This window comes from Puma concolor, chromosome A1, assembly GCF_028749965.1.
Source record: "Puma concolor isolate L17-30 chromosome A1, mPumCon1.1.hap2, whole genome shotgun sequence".
NCBI classification, from domain to species: Eukaryota; Metazoa; Chordata; class Mammalia; order Carnivora; family Felidae; genus Puma; species Puma concolor.
In genome coordinates this window covers 213,081,932-213,105,864 of record NC_141667.1, presented here as the reverse complement: position 1 = coordinate 213,105,864, position 23,933 = coordinate 213,081,932, and the positions used below count along the sequence as shown (strand labels likewise).

Sequence of the window (23,933 nt, the reverse complement as noted above, 5' to 3'; positions counted from 1 at the left end):
GAAAGAAAGTAGACTAGTGGTTGCCTAATGTTGCGGGGGTGGGGAAAGGATTTCTTTTTGGGGTGATGAAAATTTTCTAAAATTACAATGGTAATGGTTGCAAAACTCTGAATATATTAAAAATCACTGAATTGTACACTTCAAGTAGGTAAATTTTATGATATGTGATTTATATCTCAATAAAGCTGTTAACAATAACAAAAATACTGGGGGGGAAGCAACCGGTATCTAGTTGGCAGAGGCCCCGGACACTGCTAAATATCCTATAATGCAAAGGACAGCCCCTTATAACAAATTATCTAGCCCAACAGGTCAATAACAGAATACTTCATTGTGGGGAGCTGTCCTGTTGATCCCTGGCTGCTACCCATTAGATCTCCATAGCATACTTCCCAACAGTGACAAAAATACTCCCAGACATTGCAAAATGTCCCTTGGGGGGGACAAAATTCCCTCCCTCATTGCACCTTGAGAAACACTGCTCTAGAAGAAGAGGACCTTCCAAACTGTTTCTATGTTAAAAAAATACATCTTATCCATGGAAAAGAAAATACAAAAAGGGAAACTATTAGAATACCTAATGCTGGTGAGGGTACAGGGAACCTTGCACACACATACACCGCTAGTGACAATACAAATTGGTGTTTACAACCTCATAGAAACCAAAGTACCACTATTAACTGAGAACCACAGAATGCACATACCTTTTACCAATTAATTTGAGAATTTGTGAGAAGGAAATAATCCTGAGTAAAGCTATGGGTACAAAGATATTTATAGTGTTTGTTTGATTTTAACAGTGAAAGTTTGGAAACCCAAAGTTCAACAATAGAGGAATGGCTCTGATATGTAGTCATCAAAAAGGAAGATAATGAAAACCATACAGCAACATATAAAATGCTTGTGCACTTGCTAGACAAACTTTCAGGTCAAAATTATTACAGCTGCCTACAAATACCACAAATAAATTCATAGGGGAAAAAAACCTTGACAGGAATTACACAAAAAAATGCTCTTTGTGTCCCTAAATTATATATTCACGTTTTAAAATGCTGCAGATGTTTTTAAAATAACTTTCTATAGTTGTGCTATATCCTGGGCTGACTTCAAAAGATGATTTTTTTTTTTTAAATTTTTTTTTTCAACGTTTTTTATTTATTTTTGGGACAGAGAGAGACAGAGCATGAACGGGGGAGGGGCAGAGAGAGAGGGAGACACAGAATCGGAAACAGGCTCCAGGCTCCGAGCCATCAGCCCAGAGCCTGACGCGGGGCTCGAACTCAAGGACCGCGAGATCGTGACCTGGCTGAAGTTGGACGCTTAACCGACTGCGCCACCCAGGCGCCCCCAAAAGATGATTTTATTTTCATGCTACCTAACATGGATCATTCTTTAAGATCTGGAAGTTTATGAAGCCATAACTTTATCAGCCTTCACCGCTTTTTAATACTTCCTCCAGAGTTAAAATGCAATCTTTAGCTAAAAGCAAGACTACCAGTTAGAAATGAATTTTCGAACACCCTTATGAGACGTCACAAATTTATGTGGCCAAAATTATTTGAAAAGCACGTCCCAGACTTGTACATTTTTTACCATACTAAGTACTGACAACCTCAGTTTTCTGAGGTTTGATTCAATTCTCAAAAGCACCTGGTCTCTCTCTCTCTCTCAAAAAATAAATTAACATTAAAAAAATTTTTTATAAAGGAAAAAAAAGCACTTGGTAAACACGCCTATTCCATGCTTAGAAAATAACACTAAAGAGATGTCAAAGGTTCCTATATAAATTAATACATTCTCAGTGCCTTCTTTAAAAATGCAATTCCCGTGCTTTATAAAATACCAACAAATGCTTTACATCCTTATGATGATAATTTTGGATCTATATTGGAGGGATTTTAAAAAACGAAAAGTCTGTGCCCCGTGTGAAAATGGACAAAGCCAATGAAAGCTTAGTGATAGTCCAAGAGGAACAAATTCTTTAATGGCCACTATATTCAGCAGCTTCTGCAAGATGTTATTACAAAAGCATTACAGGTAGCCCTCTGGTTTTGTGAAAGTTTGTATTACACCACTTTCACTTTTACCAAAGACCTACAGTGGTGCCTTCGCTTTCACGGAAAAAGGCAAAAAGTGAAAACAGCGCTCAGCATTGGTTTTGCAGGGAGCCCTCACAGAGGCATCGCACACTCTCGGCAAGGAGAGGGACACCATCAGTTTCCTTCCTCCAGGAAGGACACTCAGCATCAGGCCACCATAGATTTGAACTGTGTCTGTGAGCATCTGTGCTTTATCTCGATTTATTTTGTGCATCCATTAGCAAGATGCATCCTAAGATATCAGAAAAGCCAGAGAGGTTATTTTTGGGGTCGGGGAATGTTCAAAATTTTTGAATACAAACTAATGCTAATTGTGCTTCACTTTACACCATTTCAGCTTGAGAGGTTTCACAGGAACACTCTACTTTCAGACAGCAGGGAAAATCTGTATTCAAATTCACACATGTAAGCTCTTTACCATTTCTGACATCTCACCTCCCCTTTCTTCTCTGTCACCCTTATCCTAAAGAGTAAGTGATGAATTTTGGCAAATGCTACCGTAAATAACCTACAGAAATTATTGGTAGGCACTGCTCCATGTTTTCACATGAATCAACCACTATTTACCAAAAACTCAACAGCAGTGCCATTGCAGTCAAATAAAGCATACTACACACATATAATTTCAGCTCAACTATCATTAAACTAAGGTGAATAGTTTCTGTATTAACAGAATAGAAAAAATTATTAAATCATAGCATATTATTCACATGGAAATGTTTCTATAATAAGTTAGTAAAAAGATTATAGCAAAACTGAGTAAAGACCAAATTTTACCTTTTCTGTATTGTAATATAAAGATTTCAAAGTAGTGAACAAGGGTGGGCAGCCTTTACTGAAGTTAATCCTCAGGAACTTATCCATTAGTTCTCTAAATTTTTCACCTAGAAACAAAAGTGTACTTTGTTATATTTCAATTGATGCAAACAGTTCTCAAAGTGATTTTACAAATAAAAATAAACCTCCCTCAAAAACAATGATTCCCCATCCTATTTTTAAACCCAAAAGTCTGTCAGCATTTATTGCTTGACTGTTACCACCCAAAAGGATAACAGTAAATATCTTAGTTGGCAACTATCCTTTTCCCTAGATATAGGTTAAAATATCTTCAAGGAACACTTCAAAAGATAAGTACACCAAATAACTGTGCATCTTTAAGTAGTAGAAAAAGTTACTCACTATCCATTCTGAATACAGTCCCCATAGCAAGTCTCTTTCCTAACCTCACTGACTAGCACAGACTTGTCCTCATCTGCAGACACCTCATAAGGCACGCTAAAGACTATAAAGAGATCCTACTGTAACCAGCAGCATATTTAACTGACAGCCAAAATATATTTTTAAACACTAAAGTAGTATTTGAAAATGTTTTCCAAACCAATTAGTGATTTGCCTCAACATTCATTCCACAATCATCTTTCAAGCACCCATATGTGCCAGGCAGTGTTCTAGGCATTAGGGACATAGCGGTGACTAAAACAATTAAAAACAAATTCTGGGGCGCCTGAGTGGCTCAGTCGGTTAAGTGTCCAACTCTTGATCTCCGTTCAGGTCACAATCTCACACTTCGTGAGATCAAGTCACGCTGTCAGTGCAGAGCCTGCTTGGGATTCTCTCTCTCCCTCTCTCTCCCCCTCCCCCGCTCATGTTCTCTTTCTCTCTCTCAAAATAAATAAATGAATTAAATTCTGCCCTCTTGGAACTTAACATTCCAGTGGGTAGGATGGATAATACATAAAATAAACATATGTTAGACATTAGACTGAGCCCCAGAGCGTTTTAACATTAGAAGTAAATAATTCTATCATTATTAAACCCTTCCAAAAAAAAACTTGGCATCACTTTCTGGAAGCAGGGGAAAAAATGGAAACTTTTTCATTTTAAATACAACACAAAGGCTTTAACTCAGTTAAGGCTTTAACTTTTTTGACAGGAAGAGTTCTTATATAACGACACGGATTTGCCCACTCATTAAAAAGAAAAAGATTACAGGGCGCCTGGGTGGCTCAGTCGGGTTAAACGTCCGACTTTGGCTCAGTTCATGATCTTGCGGCTTGTGAGTTCGAGCCCCACATTGGGCTCTTTGCTGACAGCTCAGAGCCTGAAGCTTGCTTCAGCTTCTATGTCTCCCTCTCTCTACCCCTTCCCCAGCTCGCTCACTCTCTCTCTCTCTCTCTCTCAAAAATAAACATTAAAAAAAAATTTTTTTAAAGAAAAAGATACATATGTCATAAATGGCTTAACCTAAAGTAAAACTATTAAACAATCCCTTAAAGTTTCATTATGAATCACAACACTTCACAAAAAAATACCAACAACCCAAAGGGGTTATTTTTATTTGTTGTGATTGTATTGAACAAAACATGCATACTCAATATAATTAGATGTCATAAAAATTTAAAAGAGATATTTAAATTTTATTGAGGGGAAAGTTTACCAAATATAAAAACAGGTTCAACATTCGTTAATGTACTATAAAAGCCATTTCCAGATAATCTCTAATCTTTTATTAGATCATACACAAAGTATATTCTGGGTTAAACAGACATCATTACTTCTTTAAAAATCAAAAGTAGTTTTAGAGATCAAATCTTTCCAGCACTTCCTCTGATATAAGGCAAAAGTTAACAATACTGGGGCGCCTGGGTGGCCCAGTTGGTTAAGCATCCGACTCTTGATTTTAGCTCAGGTCATGATGATCTCAAGGTTCGTAAGTTTTGAGTCCTGCCCTGGGCTCAGCACTGACAGCTCAGAGCCTACTAGGGATTCTCTCTCTCTCTCTCTCTCTCTCTCTCTCTCTCTCTCTCTCTCTGCCCTTCCTGTGCTTGCTCTCTCTTTCAAAATAAATACTTTTTTTTTTTTTTTTAAGTTAACAATATTGTGGTGGACCAGTGGGATGCAGCTGTTTAGAGAAATGTATATTCTTCCACTTCTGTGTGACCTTGGACAAGTAACCAACCTGTCCACTAAAATCCTCACTTTCCCCACTGTAGGTGAGGGTAACAATGCTAGCAGCCTCAAGAGCCCTCCTTCATGGCTCAAACCAGAATATAAGTATATAGCAGTAAAGAGTGTCTGGCATACAGTAACTATTCAATAAATGTTGTCTATCATTACATGCCATGATAACCTGACAGCTACTGCATTTCTATAGTTAAGAATCTTTTCCATATTTGCAGACATCCACTGAGAAACCAAGCATTGTATCTTCATGTCAGAGGCTATTCTGAACTCCTCTTCTTCCTCAACTTTCTCAGTCAATTCAGATCATCCTGGCAGATTGAAGTTAAAAGACAATGTAGTCCATTCTCAATTATCCATAATTTTGAAAGCCCCTTCTCCCGTTAAACTGTTAGACTGTGCGGCTGTGAGAAAGAATGGGGAAGTTCTTCATGTGCTGATATAAAGCACAGACACAGAGTTAAGTGGAAAGAAAACCCAAGTGCACAGCAATCTATGCTACCATTTTTGTACAAAGAGGGAGAAATAAAGAAAGCTATACACAAACCCTCACACACATTTGTGCTTGTATATGCACAATATGTTTATGGAAGTATACACCACCTACTGGTAACAATGCAGCCACTAGAGAAGGAGGTGGTCAGAGGAAGGACAGGAAAAACTTTCCACTTAAAAAATCATTTTACCTGGAACTATAATGCATTATCTAAATAAGAAGCCTACAGACAGCTATTCAAATGCTCAGTCACACACTATATCCTAAAATTACTTACCATGACTCAGCTCATAAGGTTTTCTTTAGGCATAAGAAAAACCCCTTCACAAAAGCAAATAATCTCTCTTCTTCCTAATTATTTTTAAATAATCTTTAGTACCCCCCACAGTGTTTCCTTTAGGGGTAAAAAAAAAAAAAAAAAAAAGACTGTCAATCATTAAGTGCCTGCTTAGCATTACCACTTACCAAACAGGTTATCTGTCTACACAGATGCTATGCTAATTCTTCTCCAGATGTGTAGTATAGATTCAATAAAAATTGCTGTCTCAAAAACCAGTGCTAAAATAATACAATCAGCAAGATCAGACTGTGTGTGATTCACTGGGAATTTATTCTAAATCATGGAGAATGTTCTCAATATAAAAAAGAAATAATTATATGACCTGATGAAGGTGTTAGCTAGCATACTATGGTACCACTATAGTAATAATACAATGTATAAATGTATCAAATCAAGAGTTATACACCTTAAACTTCTATAATGTTATATGTAATTATATCTCAATAGTAAATAATCCAATGAAAAAGAATGGAGTAAAATTTGATCAGAACTTTGTGTTTAATACTCTGGATTATCTCCTTCCCTCTCTCCCCTGCCTTGGCCAGTGAAGACTAATAGAACATGATGAAGTAAACCAGTTCTTTTGAAAAGTAGTTATATCCCTGCATTATTTTCATAGCGCTTAATATTTTCGACGGTTGGAGAATCTACCTAGGAGTTCTGTGTTTACTACTTGACAGTTTTAAGCCTTTTTAACTAAAAACTGAAAACTCTTTTTTAAAACTTTCACCTTGCATTCTCAAGTTCCATGTTTCTTGAATAAAAATCTTATTGTTTTTGACAATATCAAGATGCTTTTCTTATTACACATAAAAATATTTCTAGACAGGCAAAACAACATGAAGTATTTAGCTTCTACAGAGGTACAATTAGGTATCTGTGTGATTTTACATATGCTCACTGGAGCTTTGTAAGTCCATGGATGTTAGAACCTCACAGTGATGTTGACCTTGAAGTCCGTGCCATCAGACCCTTCAACTGAGCCCTATCTTGTATAAAGATGCCTTTAGCCTTTCAAAGACAGAGTGCCCAGAGAGTCCAAGATAATTCCACTTAAAGCTAAACTGCACTTTATAATCAACAGTTGGTTCCAAGCTATCTTTCAGTAAAAATATATTTCCTGTCATGTACTAAGAGTTTTTAGCAAACTTTATTAACTATGAGAAAAACTCAAGGCAGTGTAAATTTGAAGTTCCATGTTCCATTAAGGAATAACAGAACTAAGATATTTTGTTAATAATCTTAAAGTTAAGGGTGCCTGGGTGGTTCGGTCGGTTATGTGTTCAACTCTTGATTTTGGCTTAGGTCATGATCTCAAGGTTCGTGAGTTCAAGCCCCGCTATGGGGACTCTGTGCTGACAGTGCACAGCCTGCTTAGGATTCTCTCTCTTTCCCTCTCAAAATAAATAAATAAACATTAAAATAATAACCATAAAGTTAAATGAGTTTTCCTTCTTTCTTTTTTTTTTTTTTTTAACGTTTATTTATTTTTTTGGGACAGAGAGAGACAGAGCATGAACGGGGGAGGGGCAGAGAGAGAGGGAGACACAGAATCAGAAACAGGCTCCAGGCTCTGAGCCATCAGCCCAGAGCCCGACGCGGGGCTCGAACTCACGGACCGCGAGATCGTGACCTGGCTGAAGTCGGACGCTTAACCGACTGCGCCACCCAGGCGCCCCAAGTTTTCCTTCTTTCTTAAGAGGCACATAGATGCATCTGAAAACTCCAAACTAAGAGAATATCCCCACCCACAACATGACACAAGACATACATTATATATGAAGACCAATTTAAAAAAAAAGAAGCCAGACACAAAGGCCACATGTGGTATGATTCCATTTGTATGAAACGTCCAGAACAGACAACTCCACAGGTACAGGAAGTAGATTAGCGGCCGCCTGGTGCTGGAAGTGCAGGGGGAGTGCGGCCTGACGCAGGGAGTGCAGGGAGTGAGGTTTCTTTTGGGAGCGACAAAAACTTTCTGAAACCAGATCGTGACAACAGTTGCACAATTCCATGAATACACTAAAACATGGAGTTGCATACTTTAAAAAGTGAATTATATGGCACGTGAATTCTATTTCAAATGCTGTTATTTAGAAAAAGACATATAAAAATGTGAAGCCAAACATCCTCAATGAAACACACATGGGAATGCTCCCCCTTGCATAGGACATCCTATCTCAGAAATTCACAATGCAGGTATGAACGTTCTAACAGGTCCCACAGAAACCTGACTGCTGTGTTCAATTCAAAGTTTCCCCAACTCACTCGACTGACGAACATCTCAGCACACCAGTACCCTCCTGAGTCCTGATACTAGCCACGTGAGCATAATGTTCCCTGAAAAACATCAGGGAAATCTGCTTTTGGTATTCATAAAGCCAAAACAAAAATGAGAGCATCAGAAGAATACCATTTATCATCTGTGGAACTAAGATATACTAGTGGAAAATGAACTGTTTACAATAAACTCGTACCGACTATCTGATACATTTCTAACAGGTACTTCATACATTTTTAAAGTCAGTAACTAAAACCTTTTTAATTTCCATAAATCTTTAGATAAAGAAAATTATAACCCAATTATCTGCACTATAAGTGAAAATTCATTAGAAAATATACCCCCTCCTCACCCCATGCCTAGAATAGATTTTTTTTAAGTTCTATTAGTTTTCTAGGGTCTGACTTAATATCAAAAGACATGCCAGAAGTCCCAACAAATAATTCATAATCTACAGCACTCCCAGCTAAAAACAGAGACAACTGACAACTTTAAGAAGAAGGCACAAGTCTTCAGATGTTAACTATCTGAAGAACTAATATACTTTTACTTCCTCTAGACCCCAAAGTGAAGGAGTTCAACCACTTGCACAACTTGGATCACGGTCGTGCATATACTGCTGTTCGATAAAAGCAAGTCACAGAATACAAACCATAGTGCGCCAATTTACATTACGTACAAAAGCAGGGAGGGACAGGGTGGGGGGGCTGTTTTTCTAGGGCTACAAAATACATGGAGCTCTGTAAAAACAAGCGCATGATAAAGGCGAATTTCAGGGAAGCAGACAACTCTGAAGACAGACTGCCTTCACAGGGAATAGTAACGTTCTTAAACACTGTGGTGGACACAAAGGGCTCCCCACTCTTTCTCTGAATTTGTGCTCTAAAAAGAAGACCCAGGGGCACCTGGGTGGTTCAGTTGGTTAAGCATCTGACTTCGGCTCAGATCATGATTTCTCGGTTTGTGAGTCTGAGCCCCGCGTTGGGCTCTGTGTGGACAGCTCAGAGCCTGGAGCCTGCTGCAGATTCTGTGTCTCCCTCTCTCTCTGACCCTCCCCCACTATCCTTTCCCTCTCTCTCTCTCTCTGTCAAAAATAAATAAAAACCATTAAAAAAAAAAAAAAAAGACCTAAAACTTCAAAACTTCTACCACTTAAATCATAGTACCTCACATAGGATTTGTCGTTTCTAGGGAATTTAATTGATCTTCTAAATCTAGTGTTTAATTTTTAAAGTCACATGAGAAAAACAATCTCTAAAAAGGTAATTTCAAATACTTGAGACAAACATATAGCCAAATGCTCAACATTCTTATTAACACATGCATAATAAATTCATAACTGATCACTCCCACCCCCAAGATTGGTGACGATATAAACTCTGTACAAGAAACAAGTTTTTTGAATGTGAATGATGTTGAATAACAAATAATTATTAGTGTTACAAAAGATATCCTAATATTACCTGGGGCAAGATTCAAAGGTAATCTTCTAGGTGAAATTGCTCTGGGGTGCTGCTTACTAATTTCTTCATAAATTTGGAGCCTCTCTTCTAAAGTGCCTATTATCAGTAAATATGTGTGAGATTCAAAGCATCAGAACTTTTTATCTACAAAAAAATGCTAATAAACTTTTTTAAAATGTTATAAACAAAGATTGCATTGTCAATATTAAAGCTGTGCCCAATTTTTATAAGAATGACATGAAAACTCTGTGGTGGTGAAACACATAATCAGCAAAACACCATTTTAAACCCAACCTCCAGATAAATCCAAAACTTCTTTCATCACAACAGATTCTAAAACCAACTCAAATCATACCCATGCAAGACACAGAGACTCAAGATACACAGCACTTCCATTCATTAGCGCACAACCATGAAAAAGAAAGTCCTCCTTCAAGACTTATCTTACACAAACTCTCTAGCCCGATGAAGCCTACACACCTCCCCACAAAAGGCTGTAACACCCATTGATTAGGTTTTAAAAAGCAACTGTTTCAGCATCATGAATGTGAATGTCTTATAGTTTAAAAAGTGAACTAAATTTCTAAGGTAGCTTTAACACTTAAAATCTTCAATGAAACTCCATTATAAAGAATCCGATTCATACAGATTGTTTAAAGTGGCAAATTATTTCTCCCAAATATAGTGACACAAAATATACTTCTAACAGAAAGTTGGGTCTTCCCTCCCAAGACCAAATTAATTTTATAGTACTGAATAGAAAACGTATATATACATATATATATATATATATATATATATGTATATATATATACACACACATATACATATACATACACACAAACTACAGGTGACTCTGCAATAACAATTTGCAAGGTAGGATCTGGGTCCAGTTCATTATTCTAAAATAATATCTACTATAATTTGCAAAGAGAGATTATATGCACTGTTTCATATAAGCAGTAAGACAATTTACAACAGAATTTTAAGAAAGAGCAAACAAATTTGATTTTAAACTGTAAGGTTTTTAATTGATTTCAACTCAGAAAGCGGAAATATTTTGTAAGAAGAACCCTTGGTGCTAGCAATCAAGGTATCTCCATCCTAAATGTAGTGTTCACTATCGAGACTATAAATGTAACACTTAAAAAGGTAATGTTTGATTTTGTTTAAACTCTTTCCTTCCCCCAATAGTATGTTTTGGAGCTCCAATGTGGTAGGATTCAAAACCTGGGATACATGAAAGATAATTTTTACATTCTGTTAACAATCTGGAGACTTCATGAAATATCAAGGACCCTTATACTAAAATTTACATGAAGGCTATTTACTGCTTTTAAAAGGCAGGTCTCATATTTAAGCCTAATCCTAAGAATATAAGAAAAAAAATTCCCCACTATCCCAAATATAACAAGTCTTATAAATGTAGTTAAGTTAAGACAAAACCAAACCATTCCAATGTCCTATTTGAAGTCACAAGTTGGAGCTCCAGAACTTACCATGGGGGAGAAAAGGTCCTATGGAACCTAAAAAGATAAAGTAATATAATTAGTTTGTAATCAAAATATTTTATAGTAAGCATGGTTCTTGACATGGAACAGGTTATATTCAACTTACTAAACATTTAAATATCTGTATTAACTACATGTCAGTAACTGATAGTTTAAAGAAAAACATCACAGTTATCTTGCATTTCCAACCTTCAAATAGAAAACTTTTATCCTGATTTTTTAAAAACACAAATTATTGATGTAATCAATAATTTTTGTTTTCATCATTTTCTTAAAGACAATTTAAAGGAAACAATTAACGACCTGTGATATTAAATTTTAAACACTAACAGAAAACCTGGTAATTTATAGTGATGAGAACACAACAAAAAATTTTTCTCATGGCTTACACTTCTATAAATGAGTATGAGTAGCTACCTATTTTTACCATATCTTTAAATTTAAAAGTTCTGCTGTTTCAACACCCTTGAGCCATATTTTCAAAATTATTTCAGCCATGTATTTATCCATGAGTAAATATACTAGGAATATTAACTGCTCTGAGCAACATTTAATTATGAAAATACTAGGGAAAATTGCAATTCTAGATTTCCAAAAAGGATAGTTTACCTAATTTGAAAAGAAGATATGTGACATTTTGCTCTATGCAAAGTAGCCCAGCCTGAAATTAAGAGGATAATTTTCATGCTGATGCTATACAATACATATCCTCAGCAAAACTGCTTTGGCCTAATTCTTATGTTTAAAGGCTGAGGGTAACAAACCTCTAATTCTTTAAAAAATACTAAATAACTACGTTTCCCAGAAATGGAACCGGCTTACTTTCCTCCCCAGCTCTCTAGTTAGCCTAAATTGGTAACATTTTAATGGGTCAAGGAACTTAAAATTATCCGTGAGCATTTATTACTAAAGTATAAATAAATATCTGAACTCATCTTCACTGCCATGTTTAACCTGTAATTCTCCTAAATGGAAAAATAAATGCTAATGCTAAAAATATCTGTCCTCAAATATTATCACAACTTTGCATTCACTTCAAGCACTAGTGAAGATAAGGTAGAGGAGAAAAATAATTACATACTAAGTTGCAGAGCTTTTTCCAAGCCTTCATAATAACACCAATTTTCTGCATTCCGATCAATCAAGTTTTTGAACACTTCACTGGCTTCTTTTAATCTTCCCAATTTCAACAGCATTTCCCCTAAAATTAAGTTTAAATTCACATTCATTTTACTCAAACATTAAATAACTTTCTGATCTCATAGATTTCACTAAGCAGTATTAACATACTAGATATTTATGAAAAAACTGTATGTGCTTCCCTTTGGGACATGTTGCAGTTTATACCATTAGACACAGATTAATTCACAGCTTGTCTTCAGAAGTGAACCTTCATTTACACATTCTATTATATACTAACATTCTAATATTATAATTATAATATCATAAATATTATAATAAATATTAATATAATTATTAATTATATATAATTAATATTCACTTCAGAAGTGAACCTTCATTTACACATTCTATTATATACTAACATTCTAATATTATAATTATAATATAAATAGCATAATAAATATTAATAGAATTATTAATTATATATATTATATATAAAATTATAATATTATAAGCTAACATTTTGGCTCCCTCCCACACTCCAAATATACATATAGTATATTAAGTTCTTGGTAAAAATATTTGTATTGTACACGTTTTTATATACCTTTAACAACAATTAAAGACTCCCAACACAGATTGGTAACTAATTCGAATGAAATATCCCTACATTCCTACTGCTAGATTTGAATGTACTTTTCCTGATCAATTCCTATATTAAAAATTTTCCATTCAATTCTCTTAGATTCCTTTCTACATCACTAAAACTGCCAAAGTTTAACTCAGTGAAGCAAAAACACTAAGTACCACTTCACAGCTAGAAACCACATAAACCAGATTCACACGTGGATCACCCCTAAGGTCCGAATCCTTTTACCAAGCCACACAAATTGGAAGTAGGTTTGGGAAATGAGTATCTAAACTTCTCAGGTAGAATACAAAGTGCATGTAATCCAAGGTAAAAGAGAGATTCTCAAAAAAGAGTATACCTCAACTTCCTATTGCTATTTCCCCTTCCCCAATCTATTTCAAAGGAAGAAACCTTTGAAATGTCTTCAGACATATTATTTCAGCTTTCATCATCTGGGAGGGGACAATATATTAAAGTGGTTATTACATGCTATTATTTTACTATTTTTATGTATTACTCAAGCTCTAGAAGAAGACTAACTCGATATAATTTCCAGCTTTACCATTTTCTAACTCTGTGACCCTGAGCATGTTACAAGCTTCCAATGTCCACTTACCTATAAAATATCGACTACCTCTGTCTGCTTTTGTGATATATTAATTTAAACTGGTTAGTTAGCACAATGCTTGGCACAAAACGAATGCACACAAGTGTTTGCTACTTAAAAGTATAAACATGCCACATTCCTCCACAATTAATTTCTGGCTAGTCCAGTTTTTACCTGGCTTACCCTAGGTAAATAGACAACAACACAGATTTCAATTCCAAAAACCTTTGTTTTCTGCTACCATCACAGGCAAAGATTATTACTAGAGGACTACACAGAAAAAAAAATGCATTTGCATATTCATAAAGTAAGTGAAGATTTCTAACATTTTTTGTTTATTAAAGGATCTTAATATGCTAAGGACTACAAAAGACATCAATGTGTAAATGTCAAAGGTCTCTCTGGGCCCTGCAAAGTTCACTGAAAAAATAATACTCTAACTTGTCTCTATAAGCAGTATAAAGTACTGGCTTTATATTCAAGATGATGGCCCCAAATTCCCCTCACTAGCAACATATGGATGAATGTGGCAACACTGCAACTTGCACACTGTTTGAACTAGAACTGATCTCACTATATCTTATCTACTTTTTAATCACTGCATTCTGGACTGCTGTTACGAGAGAGAGAGAAAGCAACCCGAGTTAAGAGTTAATCAAGAAATAGCAATAATACATCAGAATATAAAAATAATTGCCATTTTCTTTGCTCCCATCAATTATAAGTGATAGAAGAAAGAAACCAGAACATTAAATAATTTATCGCCATTTTACCACTGTTTGAAAAATACTGTTGTTCAATAGCCAAATAATGAAAAGAGCCCAAATGCCCATCGACTGATGAATGGATAAAGATGTGGTATATATTATTACTCAGCCATAAAAAAAGAAATCTTGCCATTTGCAACGACATGGATGGAGCTAGAGATCATTATGCTAAGCAAAATAAATCAGAAAAAGGCAAATACCATATGATTTCACTCTTATGTGGAATTTAAGAAACAAAACAGATGAATACAGTGGGGGAAAAATAGGCAAACCATAAAGCAGACTCTTAACTATAGATATCAAACCGAGGACTGACGGAGGGAGGTAGGCATGTGGAATGGGCTAGATGAGTGATGGGTACTAAGGAGGGCACGTGTTGTGATGAGCATCGGGTGTTGTGTGTAAGTGATGAATCACTAAATTCCACACGTGAAACTAATTATTACACTGTATGTTAACTATATGTATAACTGGAATTTTTTAAATAAAAACTTGGAAAAATATAAATAAATAAATAAATAGAAAAATAGTGTTGTCATTAGTATTATTCACAAAAATTAAATCAGTAAGTTGCTATACATTAACTAGAAGAGTTGAAAATAGAAGTTAAAAGTAAGGACTCATGAAAAGAAATGAAGGAATCTTAAATTACTATGTGAAAAAAGCTAATCTAAAAAAGCTACATACTACATGATTCCAACTATATAACATTCTGGAAAAGGCGCACCTATGGAGATAGTAAAAGGATCAGTGGTGGTCAGGAGCTGGGGGCAAGGACAAACAAATAGGCAGAGCACAGAGGGTTTGTGTAGCAATGAAACTACTCTACGTGACACTACGGTGGTGGATATATGTCAAAACCTAGACAGTATATAATACCGAGAGTGAACTTTAATGTAAACTGTAGACTTTGGGTGATAGTTACATTCAGTGTAGGTTCACTAATTGCAACAAATATACCATTCTGCTGGGGGATGTTGATAATGGTAGGGGAGGCTGTGCATGTGTGAGGACAGAGAGTATATGTGAAATCTCTGTACCTTCCACTCAATTTTGCAGTGAGCGTAAAATTGCTCTATAAAAATGAAGACTTTAAATTTAAAACAAACAACAATAAAAAAAAAAAAGTAGGGGCACCCGGCAGGCTCGGCTGGTAGAGCATACGACTCTTGATCTTGGGGTCCTGAGTTCAAGCCCCATGTTGGGTATAGAGTTTACTTTAAAAAATAAATAAATAAAATAAGTTAAATAAATAAATAAATAAATAATAATAATAAAAATAAAATAATATGCAATAAAATAAAAATGAATAAATCATAATCATGATCATAATAATAATAATAAAATAAAATAAAATAAAATAAAATAAAATAAGGGCGCTGAAGCCCAGGAAGATGTATTTACAAATTAACTCTACCACCTAAAAGGCTGGGTGACTTTGGGCAAGTCTTTAACCTCCCTAAACTTTAGTCTCCTCAACTATAAAATGGGGATAATCTACCCATGTTAGAAGTGCTAAAAAATTAAATGAAATAAAGAAGTTTAAGCAATTACCATACTCTGAGACACAGGAAAAGTAAATAAATCTTAGCTATTATTTTTATGAAGTTTAGAAGTCCCACGACTATATGAAACTTTAGTTTTAAGCTAATTATTGCTTTAGTTGTTCATTTTACTATGTACTGCTAAGAGAATGTTAACTGATGAGCAAACTTTGTTTTAAACAAATGTACTTGACTCTTTGTTGATGAACATTTTAAACAAACTATTTATTATCAGGATCCTGCCTTCATAATTAGCCCATATTGAAAATAAATCAATCTTACTTTCATAATGACCCCAGTGTCATCATTTCATGGATATATATTTGGGGGTGAGAAGTATGAAGGGAGTATAAGACACTGCCTACGAAAATGGAATCTGGAGCCAAAATCCCTAGACTCAAATCCAGCATTACCCAGCTTACTTAGCTGTATGACTTTGGGCAAAGCACTTAACCAGTCTGATTCCTCAGCCCCTCCTCTCTAAAATGAAATATACGAACCATATCATGGTATTATTCTGAGGATTAATTTAATAGACATTAGATTAATAATAAAAATATTTTTTATTACATACGAAGTCTTATTTAAGTACTAGGGCAGAGTAAAGTATGTAGCTTTTATTCTTTTCTTTAATTGAGGCCACTGATAAAGAAAAAGCAGGTAACTTACCTTTAATTTCTTCCACCAAAAGTTTATCACATATCTGTTTCTCATATGTTTCTATATGTTCCAAAGATTCCTGAAATAGGTCTGCCTCTCTCATCACTTGATTCTGGTATAGTATCAGTTCACTATATTCATAGTCTATTTTGTTGGGAGGAACCTGAAAAAAATTAACAAAAATTATTTATATAATTATATAAAACAGTTATACACCTTTAATCGCTTCCTCGGAAGAGTCACTCACATAGATTAAAAAAAGCAACTGAGAAGCAATTACAAATAGAAGAGTGATTAATAGTGAAGAAAATTAATATTCTTTTTAAGTTTATTTTATTTATTTTTGAGAGAGAGAGAGAGAAAGCAGGAGGGGCAGACATAAAGAAAGAGAGAGAGAATCAGAGAGAATCCCAAGCAGGATCTGCGCTGTCAGCACAGAGCTCGATGTGGGGCTCAAACTCACGAGCCATGAGATCATGACCTGAGCTGAAATCAAGGTTGGACGCTTAACCGACTGAGCCACCCAGGTGCCCCAATACATTCTTTAAAACAAACAAAAAGGTGGCACTTCTGCCTATGGCAAAGTCAAGATTCAGGTCAGCAAATCCTATACCCACAGAATATGAAAATGGTTAAAATCCTAAAGAATTTAACAAAAACTACTAGAACGAAAACGTTTAGTAGGGTGACAGAATACATGATCAAAATACAAAAATCAATTATACTTCCATATACTAGAAACCAACAACTCAATTTCATTTATGATAAAACATCTAAAAGAACAAAATATTTAGGAATAAATTTAGGAAACAAGACCAATACACTGAAGATAACATGCTGAGAGAAATTAAGAATCTATTATAAATGGAGACACTCTAAACCCTGTGCATGGGTCAGGATACTCAATACTGTTTTGATGGCAATTTTCTCCAAATTGGTCTACAAATTCAATGCAATCCATATAAAACTCTCAGCAAGCTTTTCTGCAGAAATTGACAGGCTAATCCTAAAACTCAAATGGAAATAAAAGAAACCCTGTATAGCCAAAACAATCTTGAACAAAGTGGGAGGACATGCATTTCAAATTTCAAATATACTATAAAGCAACAGTAATCAAGATAGTGTGGTATTGGCATAAGGAAAAAGTGGAATTGATAAACTATGGCTTATTTATATAATGAAATACCAAATAGCAGTTAAAAACAGATAAACTTGGGGCACCTGGGTGGCTCAGGTGGTTAAGCATCCAACTCTTGGTTTTGGCTCAGGTTATGATCTCATGGCTTGTGAGTTTGAGCCCCCACGTTGGACTCTCCACTGTCAGCACAGAGCCTGCTTTGGATCCTGTCTCCCTCTCTCTCTGCCACCCCCCACCCTCCCTCCCTCTCTCTCTCTCAAAAGTAAATAAACATTTTTTTAAAAAAGATGGATAAACTAGCCCTACATGTATCAACACAGATATGTCTCAAGATGCGAAAACACTGCATATTGTTCTGTCAACTTTTAAATACACAAAGTAACAGTTTGTAATTTTTATGGGCTTATATATAACCTAAACGTGACTAGGAATGATCTATAACAATTTCAGAATAGCGGCTACCTCTAGGGATGTGGGAGAACTTTGTAACTACTTCTCTAGTATTTCTTTCTTTATAAATTTTTAAGGTTTTTTTAGAGAGAGTGAGAAAGAGTATGCACATGCAAGCAGGGGAGGGAGGCAGAGGGAGAGAATCTTTTTTTCTTAAAGTTTATTTATTTTGAGAGAGACAGAGATATCCCAAGTGGGGGAGGATCAGAGAGCAAGGGAAGAGAGAGAGAATCTCAAGCAGGCTCCGCCCTGCCACAACACAGAGCCTGATGTGGGCCTCAAACTCACAAAACTGTGAGATCATGACCTGGGCAGAAACCAAGAGTCGGACACTTAGCTGACTGAGTCACCAAGGCACCCCAAGAGAGAAAGAATCTTAAGCAGGCCCCACACTCAGTGCAGAGCCCAATGCGGAGCTCAGTCCCATGACCCTAGGATCATGACCTGAGACGAAATCAAGAGCTGAGCACTCAACCATCTGAGCCACCCAGGCGCCCCAAATATTTCTTTAAAAAATAATAAAATCTGGAGAAAGTGTGGCAAAATGTTAGCATCTATTTATCTAATAATGCATAGTATATATTTTTTGCATTTTTCTACTTTGCATGTGTATTAAAATGTATTAACATATTTACATAAAACATAAAGCTATATGTATGAGGAATAATTCTGTAATCACAAAACTATTTTCATTTTTATGTATTCTTTTCTTTAGTCATTTGAATATCATCAAAATAATAGAGTACAGAATTTTTCATAATATTTATTCTCTATCAAGAATTCAGTGTTTTAGGAGCACCTGGGTGGCTCAGTCAGTTAAATGTCCAACTTTGGCTTGGGTCATGATCTCACAGCCTGTGAGTTTAAGCCGCGCATTGGGCTCTGTGCTGAGCTCAGAGCCTGGAGCCTGCTTCAGATTCTGTGTCTCCCTCTCTCTCTGCCCTTTGCCTGCTCACACTCTGTCTCTCTCTCTCTCTCAAAAATAAATAAGCATAAAAAAAAAAAAGAATTCTGTATTTTAATTTTTTCCAATTATTTCAAAAATTTTTTAAGTTTTTCCATGGGTCCCAAAGACTTTAATGCATAATTGAGAATCGGGGCAATATAGAAGTCAACTATTTTAGTTTGTGTGGGTAGGAGAAAATGTAAGAATGAAGTTCTTACTTGCTGAGTTTGTCTAAACTCTTCCAATAGTTTTAGTGCCATATCATAATCTTTCAGCAAATGGTATGCAATAGCATATCCAATCCAGGAAGCACGCTGCGTTGGGCGCAACTGAAGAAGCTGATACCTTGTCTCCTAAAAAAAAAATAATTAAAAATTGTCTTTTTCTCTTTTCACTTTAACTGTCTCTAAAATATTTGTATTTCAACACAGAGCTGTAAGAAAACAATTTAATGCCTTTAATTCCTTTCTAATGAATTCAAGGAATAAACATCAGTTCCTGAATAAAATAGAAATAGTTTTTATGTTCTTATCTAAATTACTTAAGTTCTACAATACTCTGTTAATGCTCACTGTAAAGCTTTTACTAAAAAGCTATTCTTGGGGCCCATGCTTTTGGGTTGCCTTATAAAATTACTTTTATATAATGCATATTTCTTTTGGTAACTAAACATCTTTGAAGAGAGACTAAGATACCTTTTTATTAAACTAAATTCTGCTGTTTATAAAATCACTGTGTGAAATTATAATGTATTCACATTGTTACAAGAAGCTCCAGAAGCAGGGTGGACAAAGCCTAAGCAAACACTCAAACATCAGCCTGGAATTTTCTAACAGAACACTGCTGCCACTTGAAGACAGTGTAATAATAATGTAAGACATTAGGGAGAAAACCCCAGAAATTCCACCAGGGCTACCCCGAAGAATCCAGATATCTTCACTAGCACAAAATACAACCTTCCTACACAGCCCCCACCCCTTCACAGCTCGTATTGACTCTGAGTTTTAGGTGCGTACAACTGTGTGGGGAAACAGGGTCTCACGAAGAACACTAGCTGCAATGAAGTTCTGAAAATGTAGTGTTTTTAGCTTCTATTGTTGGAATAGGTGCCAAGTGAGTCCATCCACACTATATGTCACAAGGAGAACATGATCAGTCTTTTCAAGAAAAAGATCTTTGAGCAAACGACTTAGACAGTATCACTCCTCTCCCCTTGTGTGCCTGGTTCATTTTAGGCACATGAAATTAAGCTGTGTTACTCCCATCTCTCCTTTTCACCACTGTTTCTGTCACTTCCTTTCTTCATTAAAGTCTGGGTCAGTTTTCTTCTCTCTGCCAAATCCTGCCACTATCCTGCTGCAAATGCAACACTGTGGATCACCCATCCAAAACAAGCTATTGTCTTAGAATCAGGATTTCCTCATCTTTAATGATCTCCTTTACCCCACTTCAGGGACCCATGAGACTTTACTGCAACCACACCCTAGACCTTACTACCACCCAGAAATCATAAATTCAGAGATCTCACTCTCTGGCCAACACTCTTATTCAGTGACATTCCTACCCTTGTTCTGGGAAACCACCAGTACTTCTGGTTCCTTAGGTCCTTCACTTCTAACCACTGCTCTTGTATCTTCACTACCCCTTTTAGCAAGCACGGTTTGCCAATAATTTCCTTGCCTCATTCCTATGGATAACTGATTTTAACTCCCACCGCACCTAGGCTAAACGAAAAAATCATGATCTGGAAGAATGATACCTTTATTAAGCTCAGCAGAATGCTCGAAACCTGCAAAAATCTAGGCACAGGGTATAAGGATTTGTATGGTAGAAGACAAAAGTAAAAAGTAAATGAAAGAACTTAATTTATTTAAAGAGAAATGTTAAGAGTTGGTGGTCTCCTTCATATAAGGGAGAGAATTCCATTGTGGACATACTGAAGTCAGGGTACTCAATGGAGTAAGCACATGGAGATACCCAGCAGATTGGAAGGTGCCAGTATGAAGAGGTCTGGACCAGAGAAAGACTGCTTTATAGCAATCCTGCCACATCATTTTATATTTACTAATCCATAACAGAGAAAGCTAATTAATCCCTACATTTAGCTTTCAATTATAAAAGCTTTGTTTACCAAAACTGTAAATAGGAGGTAGTCCTTGCACATAGGAGGTAGTCTAGTTTTTAAAAAGCATTAAATGAATAAACAGTTACCCTCTTTTTATGATTAACTATGTAGTTCCACAACTATTAACTGGGGAAGAATGTCTCAGGTGACTTTCCCCTTCTGCTATAGATGATAATGAACAATCAAATCTATATAGTCTTGGCCTATGCTCATATCATTCTGAACCCAAATGTTTTCAAATTATGTCTGTTGTAAGAACACGTACACTTAAGACTAAAGTACTTACTCGATAACCTTCAAGGTCTCTCATTTGAATCTGCAACAGAGAGAGATCTCTCAAAATTTGTAGATTATCTTTATCTAATTTGAGGGCATTTCGATAGCACTTAATAGCTTCATCATACTTCTTATCAGAACGTTGCAAGAGTCCATAAACATGCCAACCTACTAAGTTAAGGAAATAGAGACATTCACAGATACTAAAATATGCTATGCTACATATCTAATATAAAGCTTACCTTAACGAAGTGGTAAGTTGTCTTGGATTTTACTTCAGAATAATCTGGGGTCAGAGGGAGGGGGACAGTGAGCAGGTGGTAAGAGATCAAACCAGATTAGTCCTGACTGACAACTGTTAAATTATTAAAGTTGGGTGATGGGGGTTCATTAGTCTATGCTCTCCACTTACACGTGTTTGGAATTCTCCATTGTATTTATGTAACCTTAGAAAATTCTTGGTAAAAATTCCTCACGTTTCCTACCTCTTACCCCCTTAGTTCCTCACCCCAGCACCTCAATACTTACTGATGCTTCATTACTATACACACAAAAGCTGCCAACTATCTTTTAAATCTAGTTTATAGTCAATCAATTCTCAAACAACACGTAACCATCAGTTAATTCAATAGTGACACTAACAACCACAAAATTTTATTTACTATAAATTAAAGTCTGAGCATATCTTAGAGCCAAAAAAAACTATCATACTTACATGCCCTTTCTCTTCATTCTGGGGTAGGCACTGAGATAAAGAAATAAGTATTTAGTATTTTGAGAGAACCCTAAGCTAAATACATGAAAACACTACTTAGACTACTGATGTTCAATACTGGCCAATACCTAGATGAATAAAATATTAAGATCCAAGGGCAACATGTGAAAAGATTGTGAATAAGCACACAGATTAGCCAAACAAAAATGAAAGTCAGTTTCGATGACCCATCCTTAAAAAGTACTTTTGGGGGCGCCTGGGTGGCTCAGTCAGTTAAGCCTCGGACCTCGGCTCAGGTCACGATCTCGCGGTCTGTGAGTTTGAGCCCTGCGTCCGGCTCTGGGCTGATGGCTCAGAGCCTGGAGCCTGCTTCCCATTCTGTGTCTCCCTCTCTCTCTCTCTGCCCACCCCCATTCATGCTCTCTGTCTCAAAAATAAATAAACGTTAAAAAAAATAAAAATAAAGGGGCGCCTGGGTGGCTCAGTCGGTTGAGCGGCCGACTTCACCTCAGGTCATGACCTCATGGTCCGTGAGTTCGAGCCCCGCGTCGGGCTCTGTGCTGACAGCTCAGAGCCTGGAGCCTGTTTCAGATTCTGTGTCTCCCTCTCTCTGACCCTCCCCCGTTCATGCTCTGTCTCTCTCTGTCCCAAAAATAAATAAACGTTAAAAAAAAATTTTTTTTAATAAAAAATAAAAATAAATAAATAAAAAATAAAAATAAAAATAAAAAAGCTTTAAAAAAAAAGTACTTTTGTCTGTTCACATACTGAGATATCAGCCAATGAAAAATACAGTAAGTATCCAGTGAAGTTACCAGCTTTGTCCCTGTGCACCAGAAACCAAACTGAAGAACCAATATCATACTCAATACTAATAAATAAACTCTGTTTTAAAACAGGGTGTTTCTGAATTTTTCTTCCGAAATGTCTAAAACAAAGTTTAAAGAACACTAATTTTACTATACAAGTCAGTTGGAATGACAGGTTTATGGATATGTAAGACAAAAATGGGTTTCAAGTCATGTATCAGTTCCTTTTCTCTCACACTAAGCACAACTGAAGTGAATACATACTGTACAGGGATTCTCTTTCAACCAGCTGTAATAAACAAGGGATGGGGACTAGAAGAAACTAATATTACAAAATGTTGATGATTATTGAAGCTGAGTAACGGTACACAGAATTCATTGAATTCTTTCTTCTATGCAAAACTTTCCATAGTAAAGGTCTGTTTTTTCTGAATTAGAAAACCCTACTAAATGGAAAGTAAATGAAATAATAAAGTTCAATTATTGCAAAAGGATACAGACATGGCTCTTGACATCATTACGAAGTCCTTTACGAACAAATTCATACGCTTCTTCTTTTTTTCCTAAGCAGTTCAATGTTAATCCCTTCATAGCCAAAGTCTCTGAAAAATATTTTTAACCTCTATTTACGCACAAAGAATTCATATTCTCTTAGCACTATTTTATTTTGTTTAGCTCTTAGTACTATTTTAATATGATATCTGCCAATGCTTACATTATTTGTCTTTTTAGTCACATAGTTAGAAACTTCTCTCCAGAGAGCCAAAACATAAGAGACTCTTAAAAACTGAGAACAAACTGAGGGTTGATGGGGGGTGGGTGATGGGCATTGAGGAGGGCACCTTTTGGGATGAGCACTGGGTGTTGTATGGAAACCAATTTGACAATAAATTCCATATATTGAATAAATAAATAAATAAATAAATAAATAAATAAATAAATAAATAAAAAGAAACTTCTCTCCAATACAAAAAGTAAAACTACATTTA

At 35.8% G+C, this 23,933-nt stretch overlaps 1 protein-coding gene across 14 annotated transcripts in view; it reads right to left on the bottom strand.

The window, feature by feature from the left end:
- NAA16 (N-alpha-acetyltransferase 16, NatA auxiliary subunit) overlaps positions 1 to 23,933 on the bottom strand; it is a 66,989-nt gene that overhangs the window by 36,214 nt on the left and 6,842 nt on the right. For 2 of the 14 annotated variants that reach the window (XM_086711116.1, XM_086711152.1), the window contains exons 3-10: positions 23,442 to 23,546; positions 21,431 to 21,588; positions 19,238 to 19,372; positions 16,495 to 16,648; positions 12,236 to 12,355; positions 11,143 to 11,169; positions 9,644 to 9,739; positions 2,877 to 2,983 (exon numbers count right to left, since the gene is read on the bottom strand). In XM_086711116.1, coding sequence (XP_086567242.1) covers positions 2,877 to 2,983; positions 9,644 to 9,739; positions 11,143 to 11,169; positions 12,236 to 12,355; positions 16,495 to 16,648; positions 19,238 to 19,372; positions 21,431 to 21,588; positions 23,442 to 23,546 — 902 coding nt within the window. The other 12 variants (XM_086711126.1, XM_025924338.2, XM_086711189.1 and 9 more) reach the window with 11 other exon arrangements.